The 20,131-nt window shown below is 35.7% G+C and overlaps 1 protein-coding gene across 9 annotated transcripts in view; it reads left to right on the top strand.

The window, feature by feature from the left end:
* The window catches only part of WDFY3 (WD repeat and FYVE domain containing 3), a 234,280-nt gene that overhangs the window by 113,621 nt on the left and 100,528 nt on the right, over positions 1-20,131 (top strand). For all 9 annotated transcript variants that reach the window (XM_072810775.1, XM_072810774.1, XM_072810770.1 and 6 more), the window contains 9 exons: positions 2,018-2,130; positions 4,403-4,634; positions 5,840-5,940; positions 6,076-6,294; positions 10,243-10,424; positions 12,233-12,464; positions 14,405-14,565; positions 16,829-16,940; positions 18,658-18,848. In XM_072810775.1, the coding sequence (XP_072666876.1) occupies positions 2,018-2,130; positions 4,403-4,634; positions 5,840-5,940; positions 6,076-6,294; positions 10,243-10,424; positions 12,233-12,464; positions 14,405-14,565; positions 16,829-16,940; positions 18,658-18,848 (1,543 nt within the window). The remainder of the gene's footprint in view (positions 1-2,017; positions 2,131-4,402; positions 4,635-5,839; positions 5,941-6,075; positions 6,295-10,242; positions 10,425-12,232; positions 12,465-14,404; positions 14,566-16,828; positions 16,941-18,657; positions 18,849-20,131) is intronic.

The raw sequence follows: 20,131 nt of genomic DNA, 5'->3' as shown, positions 1-20,131 counted from the left end.
CACGGCAGATCTCCCTAATGATGCTATTCCTTTATTGTCACATTCGCTCCCCCAGCCCACACCATTCCTAACCTCTGGAAACCACTAATCTCTTTACTATCTCTGTAATTTTGTTACTTTGAGAATGTTATATAAATGAAGTCATGTAGTATGTGACCTTTAGAAATCAACTTTTTCACTTACCATAATGCCTTGAAGATGCATCCAAATTGTTATCTTTCAGTAGTAGTTTTTTATTGCTTAGTAGTATTCTATGGTATGAATGAATATACCTTGCACAGTTTAACCATTCATGAACTATATATAATATTTCTTATTATATGTATATTTAAATCTTAGTAATGCAAGAGAAGCAGTCCTCTATTTTAGGAATAAACCCTTAAAAAAAAAAAAAGATTTGTTTGTTTATTTTAGAGAGATTGGGAGAGAGAGAGAATCTCCAGCAAACCCCTGTGAGCGCAGAGCCTGGCATAGGGCTCAATCCCAGAACCCTGAAATCATGACCTGAGCTGAAACCATGAGTCGGCCACTTAACCAATTGAGCCAATCCAAGTGCTCCTGGGGTGAAACTATTTAAAAAAGTATTTTCCTTAAGGAACGGACATCTGGGTGGCTCAGTCACTTAAGTATCCAACTCCTGGTTTTGACTCTGGTCATGATCTCAGGGTTGTGAGATCAAGCCCTGCATTACGCTCCATGCTGGGTGTGGAGCTTACTTAAGATGACTTAAGATTCTCTCTCTCTCCACTACCCCCTCTTTCCCTCTCAAAAAAATAAATATATGTATAGATTTTTTAAAAAAGATTTTATTTATTTATTCATGAGAGACACAGAGAGAGAGAGAGAGGCAGAGACAGGCAGAGGGAGAAGCAGGCTCCATGCAGGGAGCCTGATGTGGGACTCGATCCCAGGTCTCCAGGATCACACCCTGGGCCGAAGGCGACGCTAAACCGCTGAGCCACCAGGGCTGCCTATATATATATATATAAGATTTAATGTGTAGGTCAACTTGTCCATTACAAAAATATACTTACATATCATCACTATCATATATGAGAAGCTCTCTTTGTAAGATAATTTTTTTTCTGCTGAAGTACTCCTTTTTAATATAGCTTTTAGTAATTTTCTTAAAATGGTTGCAATTTATATTTTTTAACTGGCTCCAAATAATGATGTATTAAGAATAAACCATGTGACAAACATTAAACAGTATTGTATCAGTGTGTACTAGGCCTTGACAGTACCAAGATGAATGAGACCATCCCTCCTCACTTTGTCTATCATCTTATGGACATATTCAGGAACCTAAAATATTGGAAATGTCATGGAGATTTTCTCCTGATCATTTTTGTTAATCAGCTGCCTTAAAAGTAGAGAGAATGAATGAGACAGAGGGACTATCTTGTACTTGATACTAGTATTTTATTGAATAACTTATACTGCCTAGTCAGGAAACACTAAGCAATGCAGATCAACCATTTGTGTGTGCTCAGTTTTCACTGTGAATGAATTTTCAGAACAAAAGGGCTCATGATGGTACAGATAGCTGAGTTGTTTATAAGCCATATACGATAAAGTTATAAACTCATAAATTGTACTCTACCTGAAAAACTGTCAAAGGATACCTAACTTTAAAAAAAATTTTTTTTTCTGCTATAGGGAGTTGAAAATTCAGAGAAATATTCTTTTATTTTTTTCCTTTTACCTGATGCCATAAATGACTGGATATGAAGGACTCCTACTTGTGTAACTCCAGTTTATTACATTTTTGTATATCACATTTCAAGGGAACATGCTCCTTGAATTTCATTTTTTAGCCCACAATATTCTGTGCTCTTTTCAGTGCTAGGTAATTCAAATATAAAATTAACATTGCATATCATTTTATAATAACTTTTTGAATGCTTTATACTTTTAAGTAGTCTGTTGCAATTCATGAAACCCCATTTTTTTGTGTTTTGTTTATGAATTCTGTAATGCTCTCAATCAAGGAATAACTGCTTTGTCTCCTCTTCAGGGAGTTTTTGCGTTTGGCAAGTCCATTAAATTGTGGTGCCTGGGACAAAAAACTGCTAAAACAATATAGGGTCCACAAACCAAGTTCACTGAGTTATGAGCCAGAGATGAGAAGTAAGTTAACCTTTGAAGTTCCCTTTTTTGGTTATTGTGTATATGAAAATCATGTAGGGGATGAATATTTTATCAAGAAGTTGCACTGTGAAGGAGAGGAAAGGAAAAGGGATTGTCGTTATTTAAGTGAGGAAACAAAAAAAATGAGGAAACATAAAATTTGGTTGGCTGACTGAAGAGGGGGCCAACTGGGGTGAGAAAGGAGTCACTGATGTAAGCAGGATCCAGAGAAGATGAGAATTACTATGTGCACAGGAACACTTGGCTTGGAAAGGGCAATACCTCTTGCTCGGAGGATACATAATTTCTTTGCCTTTCTCAAGTAGCCCTTGCAACGTGAACTGAGTGTGGTTCATTGGATTGTTAGCAGGCCATGGGTTTGCAGGACAGCGGCTACAGGAGGACACAGAGGACCAGAATTTAAAAATACTGATAAAAGTAGTTGAAGAGCTACACCAAGGAATATAGGCTGGCTAGCGAGAGAAGTGAAACCAAGCAGCTGCTGCTAGGCCGTGAGAAAAGGGATAGGTCACTGTCCTGGAGAATAGCATCTAGGCCAGAAAGCAAATGTAGTGTGAGAAAACGAATGAGAGAACTAGAGGGTTGAGAGGGCAGGGGGGAGGGAGCACAAATAATGCAATAAAAATTGGAGCAGTGAAACACGTGGCAGAAAGGACCATGACCAAATTATGGCTCTTGAGTGAAAGATGGTCCTAGAGCTAGAAGTGAGGTGTTAGATGGGTTGTACCTGTGGGCCTCGATGTCTCCCAGTATACTGGCAACAACCGGGCCAGAGAAGACTGAGGATGATCTGCCAGTAGTCATGGAGGCCACTTTTGTAGAGAGGTGTGCGGTAGATTGCTGAGAGGAACCCCGAAAAGGAGAAGTTTTTGCATCAGGCTGCTGGCATGATGCCTGGCAACTGGCAGAGCACAGGCACTGCCTCCCAGTCTGGCAGGGACCACTAAGAGGCAACAGAGTCCATCAAAGCCACGGAAAAGCATGTCCTCAGTAGAGAGCTGCATTGTGCTGAACTTCTCCCAGTGCCAATTCTGTAGTTTTGTTGGGGTTCTGTTCTTTACCATTTGTTGTGTAGAATTGTGAACCGTAGTGATAGGCATTTGTTTAGGTGGATTGAAGTAACCATTACTAGCAAAGCAAGAAAGAATTAAACTTAGAAAAGTAGAACAGCTTCCCTGAAAGGTTGTAGTGATCATTTTATTAAGCCCTTGTTCTTTCAGGGGAGAATCCAGAAAGTTGAGCAACCTACAACTGTTATTTCAGTCTAAATTTTTTCTCCTGTGAATTATCATCAGTGATTAGTGAATACTGTGTTTTGGAAACTAAGATCTTTTGAGTTTTAGCACGGTATACTGGAAAACAAATTATTGCAGTTTTCCATATCTGTCAATGTATATATATATATATTTTTATTATTGTTTTAGTACTTAACACAGTTCTTTAGAATTGGATTCTGATTTCCTTTGCAAAGAGCAGAAACGAAACAGTTCCTTTCTGTAAGAGAATATTGAGATTTTTTTTATGGTTGCCTGAATGCTTATTAGTACGTTTAAGAGGGAAACCAGTTTTATGGAGTTTATCTTGAGAAGGAATATCTTCTCCATTCTTTACATTGGTAATGTATTCCTGAAAAACAGACCAGTTTGTTTAAAATTTGTCTTTTTATTCTTGAAATTATTACCATTTACGTGCATATAGGAATTTTTAAATTCACATACTTTTGTGATTACATATTTAATTTTAATAATTGTAAGGGAAGAGCTAAAAGTAGGGAGAAAATGAGAGAGAAGCAGGATTTTGCTATGTATCTGATTATTTTTATGATAAAGACAACCTATTTTTTTCAATTGTAATCTTCTAGACTATTTTGCTTTCTTCTCGGAGATAAATAATTTTGTGAAAAAAAAATATAATCTGGCTTTTAGAAACATCATTATCTGTAATTTATAATTAAATTACATTGTAACAGTGGCCTGGATAGTGGTTACTGGTGATTCTTATTTGTACTGTGTAGTTTCCAACATTTATGCAATGTGTTTATGACTTTAGTAATAAGTAAAAAAGGAAATACATGTTATTTAAGTTGAAAAATGAACATAAAGTACATTAAAACTGGATGATAGCTTTGGTGTTTAAAGATAAAATTATTATATATTGAAATTGAAGTATTTAAAAATAAGTCCACTTTGTAAAGTCATTATTTTAGAAATCTCCATGATATTTTCCCCAAGAGATTTGCTTTGACTTACAGGTAGTTTGATCACATCTATGGAAGGTCTGGGTTCTGATAATGTTTTCAGCTTACATGAAGATAACCATTATCGGATAAGCAAGAGCCTGGTAAAATCTGCAGAAGGAAGTACTGTACCTCTAACTAGGGTGAAGTGTCTGGTCTCCATGACAACCCCACATGACATCAGACTTCATGGATCATCAGTTACTCCAGCTTTTGTTGAATTTGACACATCCCTTGAAGGGTTTGGGTAAGGAATTTATAAGGTAGCCAAGCCTTATTATACTATTTTATGCCTCCTACTTGCCTTTGACAAATAGATCTTTGGTTTTAAATATACTTAGTTAAAATATACTATATACTATGTATTCTCAAATGATTGAGTTCTTCGAACATATTATTTTAAGGTTTTTAGATTTAATTTTAAATTATTTATTAGCTAAGTTGATATGTTATAGGACTCTGTAATCTAAGACCCATGGTCCACATTTTTTTTTTTTTTGTAAATTTTATTTTTTGGCAACTAAAGTTGTATTTTAACACAGCCACACTCAATTGTGTATGTATTGTCTATGGCTGCTTTTGTGCTAGGATGGCAAAGTTGAGTAGTCAAGACAGAGACTCTGATCCGCAAAGCATAAAGTATTTATGGTTTGGCCCTTCCAGAAACTGCTTGCCACCTTTGAGTTAGTACAATAAATTATAGGTAATATGCAAATTAAAATTAGATTAAAGAGTGTTTGGGTTTACTCATCATCCTTTCCCCCCCCAATTACCTAGCTTAGTACCTTATACATTATAAATATGCAATGACTAGCACATCAAATGAGTAAATAATTTCAAGTGGCAGAAAATGCCATTGTAGCAGAAGCAACAATAAAGAATCTATAGAAAACCTTGAAGAATTTATAAAATCCTATGCCTCAAAACAGACACAAATGCTAATACTGTAGATCTAGGTCTATACTAGTTTTTTGTGGGATTCTTAGACATCAGTCTAAAACTATAAATTGTATTTTAAGAACATTGTCATGGGTTATTATTAAATGATGGATTAAAACATATTACAGAGTAGTCCGAACTAATCGGCACAGAGGAAAACAACACACTGGAAAGGGGCATCAGGGACCTTTTTCTGTGATGAAAGTGTTGCATTGTCTTGAACAGGGTTATACATTGGTGCATTTTTCCATAATGCAACCTGTACTCTGAATTTAAAAAAAAATTTTTAAAAATAAAAATGATGCCGCTGGAGATTTTTAAAATATATCTTTCAGCACTCTTTCATAATTACAAGAAGGGAGGGACCTTGTTAGGTAGCCAGGTTTGTTTCATGTTCTCTTTGTTCCAGTTGCCCTTAGATGAAGGCAGTTTATTTCAGTATGGTAAGTGTTTAGTGGTAAGAGAAGAAAGCAGTTGATCTCTCTCATATGTACATTGTCTTTTCTCTAATAGCTGCTTGTTCCTGCCTAGTTTGGCCCCTCACAATGCTCCTACAAACAATGCCGTCACAACGGGTCTTACCGATGGGGCTGTGGTCAGTGGCATTGGTTCTGGTAAATATTAACTTTCTTTGCTCTTGAGATTCCATTTTTTAGTTGGTTATATTTTATTTAGAGTTTATTGCCTTCTTTATAAAATGTAAATATAAATCAACACAAACTCTTTCATTGTTACTTTTCTATTTTTAGGTGAAAGATTCTTCCCTCCTCCATCTGGCTTAAGCTACTCTAGCTGGTTCTGTATTGAACATTTTAGTTCTCCTCCAAATAACCACCCTGTCAGACTTCTTACTGTCGTGCGCCGAGCAAATTCTTCTGAGCAGCATTATGTGTGCCTTGCCATCATTCTGTCAGCAAAAGACCGATCTCTGATTGTTTCCACCAAAGAGGAACTACTCCAAAACTATGGTTCGTATCAGTTTCCTTTTGCTTCTCGTGGTAATTGAAAGTATTAAACTTTATTATAATATTCATCTTTAAGATCCAGCTGGTAATTTTTTTCCAATTTAAATTATCATAGGATAGAATAAGTTATATGAAATGTTGAATATTGTTTACCAGTGAATTTTAAGGCACTTTCAAAAGAGACTTAGATAGAAAACAATGGATAGAGTTCTTAAAATAAGGATTCCTCTCTACTTGCCAAGAAATCACAGCTTTTGCTAGGAAAGCAGATTGCTTGTTTGATGTATTTTAGTAAGGATTTTCATTGGCTATGAATTCTGCTTAGCTAATGAATATTCATTCAGCACCTGCCTACCATATGTGCTACTCTGTGCTAGACACAATAGCATTTTAATTACTTTATCCATCACTTACCTTCAAGGCTTAATGCATTTAATAATCTAATTTTCTAATTCTTTCCAACATGCCAGAATGTTACATTACTATCAGTAGAACTTATTCAAGGCATTCATGGAGATCTTCCTAAATGATGTGAATAGTGTAAAATATAAGTCTCAGTTTACTGAATGTCCTTTGCTCTGAATATAAGTATTTGTAATATAAATACACCTTTTTTATCGTTTTCTAAATTTATCTTTAACCAAATAATACCATGTATTGCTTCACATGTGATTGGTATTTGAATATTAATTTGAATGTTAGCTCAATTAGGTTGTAAGGCCTCTTTTCCTAGTATTCTTTACAACTAGCACAGAGTATGCATCAATATAGTATAATCGCTTTAAAATTCTTATTAGGATACTCTATTTAATCCTGTTGATGTTTTCCTCATAATCAGACCTATCTGCATTCTTTCATTTTCTTTTACCAAATCTCTGACCTCTCTTCTACAACTTCCTTCTTTCTTTTCCATCTTCCCCTTAAAATTAATATTCTCCCAGATTTCATCTTTAGTCTTTGTATTCAAACTTCTCTTCATGAGGAAAAAAAAAATCTTATCTTTGTTAGCTTTAGGTCTTTTTAATCCCAGGGATTCTGAAATTAAAAATTTTTTTATTTATCTGTGTCTCATGCTTTCTCTTCATATTTTAACTGCAAAGTAGACATCTTCATATGAATAGTCATTCTGTAAACAACTCAAAATATAATACTTTATAAAGCCTGCATCTCTATTTTCCTATCTTGGTAAATGACACCTCCTCCACCAGTTAGCCTAGCTAAAAACCTCAAGTCTACCTTGATAATACCACCCCTTTCATTACGTCTCACTGAATTATGCTTTCTTCAAAATTCTTCCCTTCCTCTTATGTCCACCATCATAGATATTACTCGGTTTGGTTTTTTTGTCACTGATCTGGACTTCCAAGATTTTAATTCTTTATTTTTGTCTTTGTCTAGACAAAAATAGAACTAGATGATTGCACATGCTATGTGATTTATTACTTTGGTAATCTGAGAAGCCCTGCCACCCAAACACTTAAAATGTTTTGTAGAAGTGTGAATGAATGAATGAATGAATGAATGAGAAGAAAAGGAAAATAAATATGGATGGCTTGAAAGGGAAATAATGAGCAAAGTGAATAATAATGGAGAATTTAGAAAAGGGATAGAGGTTAGTAGAAAAGTTAACAAATGGATCTAGTGATATTTCAGTAAACTAGGGAAATGTTTTCTAACTTTGCATCATTTTCTCAAAATTTAATTTACAAGACTACCATCGTCTATATATCACTAGAAATTAAAGTAACAGATACATTAGTTATAGATGATGTTACTACTACAAGAATCCATCCTCTGAACAGCTGTAGCCCATTAAGATGTGTAGGTAATTAAGAGTTGTCTGAAACCAGTTGGCTCACCAAGATATCCTGACATGCTGGATATGCTGGATATGGCTTAGTCCTAGCCTGAGTCAGAATATGAAATTCAGAAAATTTTTTAAGTGAAATCTACAATTCTGGTAAGATTCAGTCTATTAACAGGAAAGAAAAAGAGAAGAGTTCCTGGTTTTGAGCATACTTGTTATCTTTTCTTTCACATCCTTTGGTCCGTAAACTAGACTTTTCAAAACTGTTTGACTCTGCTTTTCCCCTGGTTTCTTCAATTCTGTTCCTATATTAGGTCACCTAATATAAGATTGTGCCTTTCTTAACTCATGAATGGGTGTATATTCTGTATTGTCATTTTTAAAATATAATCTTGACATTTCAGTATACACTGATATTTTAGGATTCCAAAAATTAAAGTTAGTATTTTATCATGTACACATGATTGCATTTGGAATGGGCTTGTGGTTCTCTATTGTATTTTTTTATTTTATTTATAATTCTTTCTTCATATAAATTACACTTTTAACTTTTAGTGTATTTACTTGTGTGTGCTTATCCTGAAAAATGGTGGGCCTGCTTTAAGTTACATTGTTACAGATTAGTTCTTTTTGAAGTTTTTTTTGGGGGGGTAGGTGGAGGAATGAATTTTTTTAAAAGATTTTTGTTTATTTATTCATGAGAGAGACAAAGGCATAAGAAGAGGGAGAAACGGGCTCACCACAGGGAGCCTGATGTGGGACTTGATCCCAGGATGAGTCAAAGGCAGATGCTCAATCGCTGAGCCACCCAGGTGCCCCAGGAAGAATGAATTTTTAACATCTGGATATCCATTGTTGTCCCACCCCTTGGATGTTTAGGAAAGTTAAATTAATTTTTAATTAGCTTAACACTAAGATTGAATTAATATTGACCCATTATTTCCTACCATGATCAGGCAATATATTGGGTAGCAGAGAGAAAATAGATGGGAGCCAGGAAATGTTTGCAGAGTGTTAGGAAATTAATCAGAGTTGTCTGTTGAAGCAGGAAACTTGAATCAAAAAATACCTTTCCACGTAGCCATTATGGAAAATAGTATGAAGTTTCCTCAGAAACTTCCATATGATCCAGTAATTCCACTATTGGGTATTTATGAAAAACAAAACAAAAATATTAACCCAAAAAGATCTCTGCACCCCTATGTTTATAGCAGCATTACTTACAATAGGCAAGATATGGAAGCAACCCAAGTGTCCATTAAGAGATGAATGGGTAAAGAAGAGGTGGTGTATATACAATGGAATATTGCTCAGCCACAGAAAAGAATGAAATCTTGCCACTTGCAACAATATGGTTGGAGCTAGAGGGTGTTATGCTAAGTAAAATAAGTTAGAGAAAGACATATACCATATGATTTCATGCATGTGGAATTTAAGAAACAAAAGAAGCAGAGGGGAACAATGAGAGATAAACTAAGAAACAGACTCTTAACTATAGAGAACAAACTGATGCTCCCAGAGAAGGAGGGTTTGGAAGGCAGGGTAAAATAGGTGATAGGGATTAACAGTACACTTATCATGATGAGCACTAAGTAATGTACAGAATTACTGAATCACTATATTGTACACATGAAACTAATATAATAAACCTTTCCACTCCATAAATTACCTCCTTACTACCAGCTATCATAGGGCAGGGGTCAGGGCAGTGTAACTACAACCTGAGAGCAGATAGTTGGCTCATTGTGTCATTGAGCAGAGCATATGGCAAGATTAAAATTTTTAGTTTTCCAACCAGTGCTGTAATGAAATACATGGCAAATGAGAATTTAAAAAGACCTTTTTAAACAGACCATGACAGATAAAAATCAATTAGTCTCTTTTTCTCATCTCTTATAACTTTATTTTATTGTCTTTTTTTATTTCATCAACTCTTATAACTTTATTTAATAATAACTGTATCTTGAGCAGAAGAAAGCAAAAATACATTCCAGGTTTTACTTGTTGCTACAGGTAACATTGTTGAGTGAAGAGGGTATTTTTGTCTATACCAGTATTATATTATTTTAACAAAGTCAAGATCTAGGTATGAATAATTGTTTGAATGAAGATGTTGAGTTTTTTCTTTCTCCTCTTTATTTTAGTTGATGATTTTAGTGAAGAATCTTCTTTTTATGAGATTCTCCCGTGCTGTGCCCGCTTTCGATGTGGAGAACTTATAGTTGAGGGGCAGTGGCATCATTTAGTTTTGGTGATGAGCAAAGGCATGCTGAAAAACAGTACTGCAGCCCTCTATATTGATGGACAGCTTGTTAACACTGTGAAGGTAAGCACACTTGTGCTTGTAAGTCTTAATCTGCCTTACGAGATAGTTTAGGGATAGATGTGTTTGTGTGTATGTATTTGCAGGGGTATATTTGAAATTACTGTTTTAATTTCAGAGTGACCTTTATTACCCATTTGAACAATGTGTTTAAAAGTCATGTGGCTGGCTGATTCTTATCACTTCCTTAGAGAAGAAGAGAAAGAAGAGGTTACTGAGTACTAAAGAAGATTGTAAATATGTTAGCACTTGAGCCGCAGTTTGCTAAGTGATTTTTCATGAAAGAAAAACCAGGTGAAGGATGCCTAAATAACCTATGAGCAGTTTTGTCACTCTGTCTTGTTATGCATTCCAGTAGACTATATTCCTTTGGAGCTGGAACGTTTTTATTCATCTTTGTTTTCAGATCATCCATTTAATAGCCCCTGATAATAGTAGTTAGGTATTCCAATACTGTTTGCTGAGTGAATGAGTGTATAATATTACTCTAGATATAGGTATACTATACTATGATATTCAGAAGAGAGAGAAGAGAATTGAAACAGCCAGTAAAGAACCAGAAGTTCCTTTTTTTGTATCAGGATGAATGCTGCTAGTTACTTCCGACAGAACTCAGCTAGCAAGCTGTTAAAATGCTATAGCTATCTAAAATATAGTATCCATTTTTATAGCAATTATCTGTTGAAAGAAGCAAAGTTTGTCCTCGTGTGTGAATTAAAGTTTAAAAAGCATTGAGATCGTTAGCTTCCTTGAATGTATTTTCTTCATTAATAATATTTTATTGTGACATTTGTATTTCAATAAGATAAACCCTAAAATCCACTCTGTGGGAATTGTATTGTTTCTTCTGTACACATGATTGCATTTGGAATGGGCTTGTGGATTCTCTAATAGGTTGCTCCTTTGTTATTTTTAATATTATTTAAAATAAAAATATCCTCAGCTTCTAGAATTGAGAGGTAGATTTATTATTAATATATTTACATCGTCGTTATCCCTGTGCCTGTGAGGAGTCAGTGGTCCCGTGAAACCAACTTTAGGCTGAGTGGTGGTCTTCATACTTAACTGTTAACATCACCAGAACTTTTCTGTAATATATGGAGTGATAGAGTAATCTGAAGTCGAGAACGTGTTACTGTAAAATATCCTTTGTACTATCGAGTGATAGAAGCTGCCTATACCATAAGAAACCACTTGACTTAATTTTCTCTTATGTTCTAATTATATAGTTACTACAAATGAATTGAATGATAATTTTGCACCTTGTCAGTAAACACTAGCGTAATTTCAAATCTGAGAATATATTTTACATTGAGATTATGTGTGTATTAATTACATAACAGACTGTTAAATTTTAGAACTTTTGTAGCACTTCACCCATTATATAAAACACTTCTCATGAATAATTTTGACAGACTCAGATTGAAGGTGACATAATTTCAAGACTACTTGAATTCCATAGTTGGAAAGCTCTGTTTTTATTTCAACCCAAAAATTTCATAGAAGCAATGTTAATCTGATATGCAAACCAATCCCCATACAGTAATAGTATCCCTCTATTTGATTGTTTCCCTTTCTTACATTAGATAGTTTATCAGAGAGTTGGATAATAGCAAATTTCCATCTTCCAAATCAGGTTCCAGAATCTTGGTCTGCCCTTGTATTTCTCAATCCAACTATTTTGTACATAAAGTTACATGACCTTGGAATAATGAAACTATATGCAGAAAGTGATTATTTTCCTGGTGAAAGTGGGAGATTTTGGTTTGTATCTCTTACATTTGCTTTCATTTTTTTTTTTTTTTCTACAGCTGCATTATGTTCACAGTACTCCTGGAGGTTCAGGTTCTGCTAACCCACCTGTGGTCAGCACAGTCTATGCATATGTTGGCACTCCACCTGCCCAACGCCAAATTGCTTCATTGGTTTGGCGTCTTGGACCCACTCATTTTCTGGAAGAAGTTTTACCTCCTTCAAATGTTACTACCATTTATGAACTAGGACCAAATTATGTTGGAAGCTTTCAGGCCGTATGTATGCCATGTGAGTAACTTAATGTGTGAAGCTTAATGTGTGAAGCTGCCATGTAGGTACATGAATAAGTGCATATACACGTGTATATACAGGTTTGTATATAGGGTTATACATTGTTATCTTATAAAAGAGACTTCTCCTTCACTTTTCTTCAATGTGATATTATTGATGATTCACTCTTCTTCCAGATGCTCTCCTCCACTGATTGTGCTATACTTTCCTGATTTTTGTTTTCATGCCTGATCACTAACTTTCTAGTTTCTCTTATTGGCTCCAAGATATGTTTGCTCTCTAAGAGTCAAACTATAACCTTTTTCTCTTTCTATAATTTTTCCTAAATAAGCATTTTAATTTAGTTTTAAAGATTTTAATTGTAAGAGAGAGGGAGAGAGAGCAAGAGAGAGCACAAGTGGAGGGCAGAGAGAGGAGAAGCAGAGTCCTTGCTGAACAAAGAGCCTCACATGGGGCTCCATCCCAGGACCTGAGATCATGACTGGAGCCAATCAGGCAAATGCTTAACTGACTGACTCACCCAGGTGCCCCATATATAAGCATTTTAAAGTGTTATCTACTCTGGTTAAAGAAAGGAAGGATGTTTCCAGAAAATACACACTCATAAATATTTTTCAGGTTAGACCAATTAACATCAGATTTCCTTATCCCTTTACTCCTACAGTCTACTTCTTGTTATCCTTTCTTCCTAAAGAAATTTAGAGTCAAAGGAACTGATGTAGCAGTACTTTTTCCAAGTGATGTTCTCAGAAGAATTAGGACAAGTTTATTGTAAATGATGATAATCCTGTGGCTAAGTTGTCTTTCTCTTGTGTTCTTTTTGTTTTTTTTAAGACTTTATTTATTTATTTGAGAAAGAGAGCACACACAGCATGACTGTATAGGGGGACTGAGGGAGAAGCAGACTTCCCACTGAACAGGAAGTGCAATGTGGGGCTTGATCCCAGAACCCTGAGATCATGACGTGAGCTGAAGGTAGATGCTCAACCAACGGAGCCACCATAGCACCCCTCTTTCACTCATATTCTTGATTTAGAGAGATCTAATAAGAGCTAAGACTGAGCACTCAGGCTCTGCAATAAGTTAATTCACGTGAAGGACAGAGCTGTTCTGAGTTCTTCACACGTATTTGTTCATCTTTTTTTTTTTTTTTTTAAGATTTTATTTTTTTATTCATGAGAGACACAGAGAGAGAAAGAGAGAGAGGCAGAGACATAGTCAGAGGGAGAGGCAGGGTCCCAGTAGGGAGCCTGATGGAGGACTCAATCCCAGGACCCAGGAATCACAACCTGAGCCAAAGACAGATGCTCAACCACTGAGCCACCCAGGTGCCCCTTGTTCATCTTTTCAAACATTGGTACTTACATACTGTTTTTATAATCCCCATTTTACAGATGGGGAAACTGAGGCACAGAAATGTGTAAGTCACATATCTTTTAGGTGATAAAGCAAAAATTCAAACTTAAGCCATCTAGCTCCAAGACTTTATATTCTTAACTGTTCTGCTATGTTGCTTAGCTTAGAAGAATATAGAGAAGCACATATGGGGGCTCTCGTTGGGGAAGAGACCTACTGCAACAAAGCTTATAGGCATTCCACTCATGTTCATTTTCTTTCTCCTTTGAAGTTAAAGGGGGAAAGGTATGATTTCTTTGATAATACTTAAAACTCTTTTCCTTTATATTATGCTATTTGTAAAACACACTTTAAGATTAAAACTTAGAATGTAAAGGTCTATTACTAGGTGGTTTTCTCTTATTTTGTAAAAAGAAAAAAATGAAGAGCTGAAAATTTACAGTTTTTAAATTTAACCCTAATGTTCCACTTTAAAAGATTTTTCAAGTCCACCCATTTAAAAATGATAGTAAGAATAAAACATTTGTATAAGAAAAGGAGAAATACTGACAATTTTGAAAAGGATTATTCTTCATTTGAAGGTAAAGATGCAAAGTGTGAAGGTGTAGTCCCATCTCCTGTGTCATTAGTACCAGAAGAAAAGGTGTCATTTGGCCTATATGCACTCTCTGTGTCTTCCCTAACGGTGGCAAGAATCCGGAAAGTGTACAACAAGTTGGACAGCAAAGCCATCGCTAAGCAGGTAAGCAGAATGATTTCACAGTAAGCTGTGGCTGGTTTTCCCAGGAAAGTGTTTCAGAACATCATTATGGGTCCACCCAAGTTTGAATAGTTACTGAAAATAGTGCCTTTCGTGTATTGTTTATATTTGTTTTATTGGATTTGGATTTAAGCCAAAACATAGTTAGATAATTAGCTTAATTTGGAAAAGTGAGAATTTCCTTCTCTGTGCATGATTTATATTCTTTTTAAAATATTAATATTGGCAATTAAGAAATTGAATTACAGAAAATGAAAGAAAACAATTGCTATTTTTAAGGGTATCACGTAACTTTTTTCTGGATCACCTACTATGTGTCAAGTACCGCTTTGTTTAGGATACAGAGGTGGATATAGAGAAAATTCCTGCCTTTATGTTTCTTACATTGTAGTGGAAGAGACAGATGATAATAGCTAAAGAAATGACCTAATCTTAGGTTATATTAGAAGGTGAAGAGTGCAGAGAATAAAGCAAGGAAGGAGAAAGTGATCAACTTATAGTGCTAAATAGAATGGTTGTAGGAGGCCTCATTCTAAAGGTGAAATTGGAGAAGACTTGAAATAGGAGAGGCAGCAAGCCATGAGAACATGCAGAATGGGATATAGTCACAGCATGGGTGATATTGTCCCAGTGGTATAAGTGCTGAGGCCCTGAGGAAGGTCCATGCATGCTGTAGAGGTGGCGAGGCTGGAGCAAATGAGAGAAGACCTGGGTAGTAGAAGAAGAACTCAGATAGGTAATAGGTACTAGACTGTATTGGATTTATAGGCAGTGGTAGAGACATTGGCTTGAGCCAAGTGAGATGGGAAGCATTACAGGGTTCCAGACCTAATGAATGAAATGTTAGCCAGGATGGCTCTGACCTTCCTTGAATAGACTGAAGGGGGACAACAGACAAAGGTAGAAACAAGGAGACCAGTTTTATAATAATTCATATGACTATAATGGTGGGGACACCTGGGAGGATAGTGGTGGCCATGATGAGAAATGAGGTATATTTTAAAGATGAGGCCAACAGTTTTTGGAGATTGGGTGTGAATTATGAAGAAAAGAAAGAAATCAAGGATAACTCCAAGGTTTTTTTGCTCTAACATTGAGGAAAACAGGGTTGCTTTTTCTGATTTGGAGAAAACTTCTGGAAGAGTACTTTGAGAAAGAATACTCAGAACTACGTTTTAGAGAAATTTGAGAAGTATATTAGATATCTTAGTGGAGATCTCAAAGCCATTGGAAATGTGAATCTGGACTTTGACGTAGAGGTTTGAACCATGGATGTTCAGAAGTGATATCTAAAGCCGGGAGGCTAGATGCTTTTATCTAAGTATAGATGTGGCTAGAGAAGAGAAAGGTTCCAGACTGAGACCTGGACATCTAGTACTGGGGAGCTATGGAGATGAAGAACCAGCAAAAAACAGTGAGGAACCAGCAAAAAACAGCAAGAAAGGAGAAAAATGAGGAGAGTTTGATGTGATAGAAATCAGTAATTCACTGTGGCAAATGTCTCTGGTCCAGAAAAGACTAGGACTAAGGACTGACCAGCAGTGGGTCTAACAAGGTGGAAGTCGTAGGTGAACTTGGCAAGCTGTCTGGCTGATTAGAGGAGGCACAGCCCAAGGGAGGAAATCGAGAGAAAGGGAGGAAAGGATTTGGGAACAGTAAGTATTGACAACTCTTGTGCAGGCATATGTCTGTAAGTACATGGACCATCCTTCAAGGAACATGAACTATAGATAAATTTAGTTCTACAAGGAACAATAGAATTAAAGTTTTAGGATTGTGTTTGCTTTGAAAGCCCATTATGTGTATATTTGTGTTACATATGCAAAACGTATCATTTCTCTTTTGTAGGCATGTTTTGTCTATAAACACTTGAATAAATTATGTGACATTTACTTGGATATGAAGTAAAGTTAATATTATGTTCACTGATCAGAAATACCGTGAGACAGCTAGTGTTAAGAACTTTAAATCCAAAGATCTCTGAAGCTATTTCCAATGAACCCCTCACCATCTTTATCTCAGTAGATTGTACTTAACTTACTATCTGTGACTTTCTATCCATAGGAAGAGCTTGCACACTTAAAAAAAAAAAAAAAAGAATGTCCATGTTTTTAATATTCTGAGAAGAGAAAGAAATGATGTTACAAATCATGGTCGTGTGTTTGTTTTTTGTTTTTTTTTTCCAATCCAAATGTTCAGACTGTTCTTCTATAGTTACATTTTTCTCCCCTTTCCTATTCTTCAGTTAGGCATTTCTTCCCATGAGAATGCCACTCCTGTGAAATTGATACACAACTCAGCAGGACACCTTAATGGACCTGCACGGACAGTTGGAGCTACTCTGATTGGATACTTGGGTGAGTCAGATTGTCTTACTGTTTCAGACTCCTTTATTGGCCTTCAAATCTGCATTCACTGCATTCATATTTTATAGTGTTCTTACAATATTTAGAAATTAATAACAATCTCAAACTCCAGTCAACTTTAAAAATCATAACCTTTTTAAAAATCCCATTAACTTTTTCCCTATTTTGTCAGCACTAATGAGTGCCGACTACATATTTCTGTGTAATTTCAAGGTAAAATTCACACTACATTTAGGGATAGAGATGTAAAGATTTAGAAATATTGGTGATTATTGCATGGTTTGGTGCAGCAGTGGTGGCACCCGTGAGTGCATCTGTTATTTGGAAATGAGCTAGAAATAAGACCTCTGGAGTATAAACAGTGACTCCAAATATAGTAGAAGTTAAAGCTGGTGGACATTCTACAGAGCCTTGTACTTGATGTGTGCTTAAAAAGAGTTGATTTTTTTGGTTAGATAGAATCCTGAGACATAATCCAGTCATGTCATCCAAAATTCAGAACCAGCCATTATATATCTAAAGTACATTAATATTGGTTCTTTATTAGATTAATAAAAAGTTAGTGTTCTATTGGTCAGAATCCTACGTATTTATCAGTCCTTGGCAGTTTTTATTGTCTCAGTGATGTGTACATATCCTAACTTTGGTTTTCTTCATTAACCACATTGCATTATAAAACAGTTTTCTTTATGCTAATGCACATGTTAGTTTTTCTTTATTCAATTCAGCAAGTATTTACTGAGCTCTGCTCTATGTCCTTTGCAAAAATATAACAGCACATGGTATAGTAAAAAAAAATCAGTGAGTGAAGAGTTCAAAGATTGAGGTTCCTGCTCCTATTCTGTAACTGTGTGGCATTATACCAGACATTTGAGCTTTTTGGACTTCAACTTTCTTATCTATAAACTAGTAATACTGGCCCTAATTATTTCAGAAAGTAGTTTTCAAAATTTGGTGCCATAATATATGCAAATATTATGGATACTGCAAAGCACATAGAAATATAAAATGCATATTAGTTTTATTTTTGGAAAACTCAATCTTGATTAGTAGGCAAATGACATTCAAACAGTGCTTTCTTTTAAAAGCAAGGTTAGAAAAAAAAAAGCAAAGTTAGGAACATGGAAGCGAGGTTTCTTTAGTTGACATGAAGTGAGTTCTAGTGCTGGGTTTCCACATGCTTATGCTCTTCTGGAGTCACTGTCACTGGTGTACTGTTACTCAGACTATATAACTAGAAAGTTTTGAGTAATGGCTACTGATGTACCTTGCTTGGCTCATCTTGGGAATACTTGGTCTTTGCCAGGATGACATCCACAACCCATTCCCCAGTTCAGAGTTCAAGGGCTGTTACCTTCCCCAAGTTTATTCCCCAGCAGTACCTAGTCAGGCATTCTCCTCACTCACCTCAGAAGTGAATTCTCAGGGCCTTTATACTTTGCCTTTATGCTGTCCAAAGCTACACAGTCAAAACCTTTGAGCTTGCTCTCGAACCCCAACCCTTCTCTACTCACTCCTTTACTCCCACCTCATCTCTTAGTGTAGACATTAGCATTTATTACATTCCACATCCGACCTTGAATTTTTATTTAGAATTTTTATTATAGGATAGAGTATAATTTAAAATTAATTAAATATTTCTTAAGATGATTTATTCAGTTCTTGTTTACATAGGGAATTTAATTATTTTTCACTGTCTTTTAATCAGGAGTAAGAACATTTGTCCCTAAGCCTGTTGCCACTACTTTGCAGTACATTGGTGGAGCGGCAGCCATCCTGGGCCTGGTGGCCATGGCTTCTGATGTGGAAGGGCTATATGCAGCAGTCAAGGCCCTGGTTTGTGTTGTCAAGAGTAACCCACTAGCCAGCAAAGAAATGGAAAGAATCAAGGGCTACCAGGTTTGTAACCATAAAGCTTCACTCTCATGTTACTTCATGTTTAGGGGAAAAAAAAATCTAATTTTCATTATTATTTATATTTTTTCAAACTCTGGAAGAATTATTTCATCCAAATGTACTTTAAAGGTCAGTAGTTTTTTAGTAAAAGTAATATATTTCAAGTGAGAATGTGAATTGTTTATTTTGGCTCAAACTTTTTAGCCTATCTCATCAAATCTTGTTTCCTAAACTCTTGAATTAGGCTTTGTTATTTCAGTTATTCAGTTATTTCAGATCTATTTGCTACTTTAGAATTCTTTTTCTCTATGGAAATTGGAGTGAAATGAAATAGGGTCATATTGCCAGCCCACGCTAGCTGCTAAATGGGTGATAGATTGAGAGAGTTCCTTGTTTTCCTTGTCTCTCCCCTCTACATCCAGTCATCTTTTACTGACTGCCCGCCCCCGCTCTCTTACCGAGGGGATGTGAGAACCACTCTATAATACCTGTGCCATTGCTAGTCCTGAAAACTCAAGTGGGATTAAAAATATGCAGTATTCATGTATCCACAACCTACTAGGTTTAAGCAAAAAGTTATTTGTCAGAAAAGAAACAAGTATTTGGAGTAAAATTTAATCTCTTTAGTATAGATGAAGTATGAATGCCTTCTCCTACTATAGCCAGCAGTTCATTGCTAGTGAATAAACTGTTTACTGTTTGTTTTCTGTAGATTTAATCACATTATTTTGGTAAGTGTTCTATTTTGCAAAACTTTCAAAATGATTATTGTGGCATTGCTCACCACATTTCATGAAAATACACAAGCCCTCTAAATGTTCCAACATTATGAGGATGACTAATAATTCTATATCCATTCCAGAGATTACCATTCAACCTTTTAAATTTGAAATTATGAAGACTATGTTGCAAAAGAAAAATCCTTGTAGTGAAATGTAATAAAATGGAGAAAAAGAGTAAAAAAGTTGTATGTACATGTAGGCAACAAATTAAATATATGTGGATTGAAAGCATTTATGTAGAAGATATTTTAATGATAGAGTAGTTGGGATGACCCTGCTTATTAGATTTGCTCTAATTTTATATTGTCAGGGATCCCTGGGTGGCGCAGCGGTTTGGCGCCTGCCTTTGGCCCAGGGCGCGATCCTGGAGACCCGGGATCGAATCCCACATCAGGCTCCCGGTGCATGGAGCCTGCTTCTCCCTCTGCCTGTGTCTCTGCCTCTCTCTTTCTCTCTGTGACTATCATAAATAAATAAAAATTAAAAAAAAATTTAATTTTGTCA

Source organism: Canis lupus, chromosome 33, assembly GCF_048164855.1.
Source record: "Canis lupus baileyi chromosome 33, mCanLup2.hap1, whole genome shotgun sequence".
Classification (NCBI taxonomy): domain Eukaryota; kingdom Metazoa; phylum Chordata; class Mammalia; order Carnivora; family Canidae; genus Canis; species Canis lupus.
Note: the sequence above shows the minus strand (reverse complement) of the source record. Positions and strands in the feature narration are given on the sequence as shown.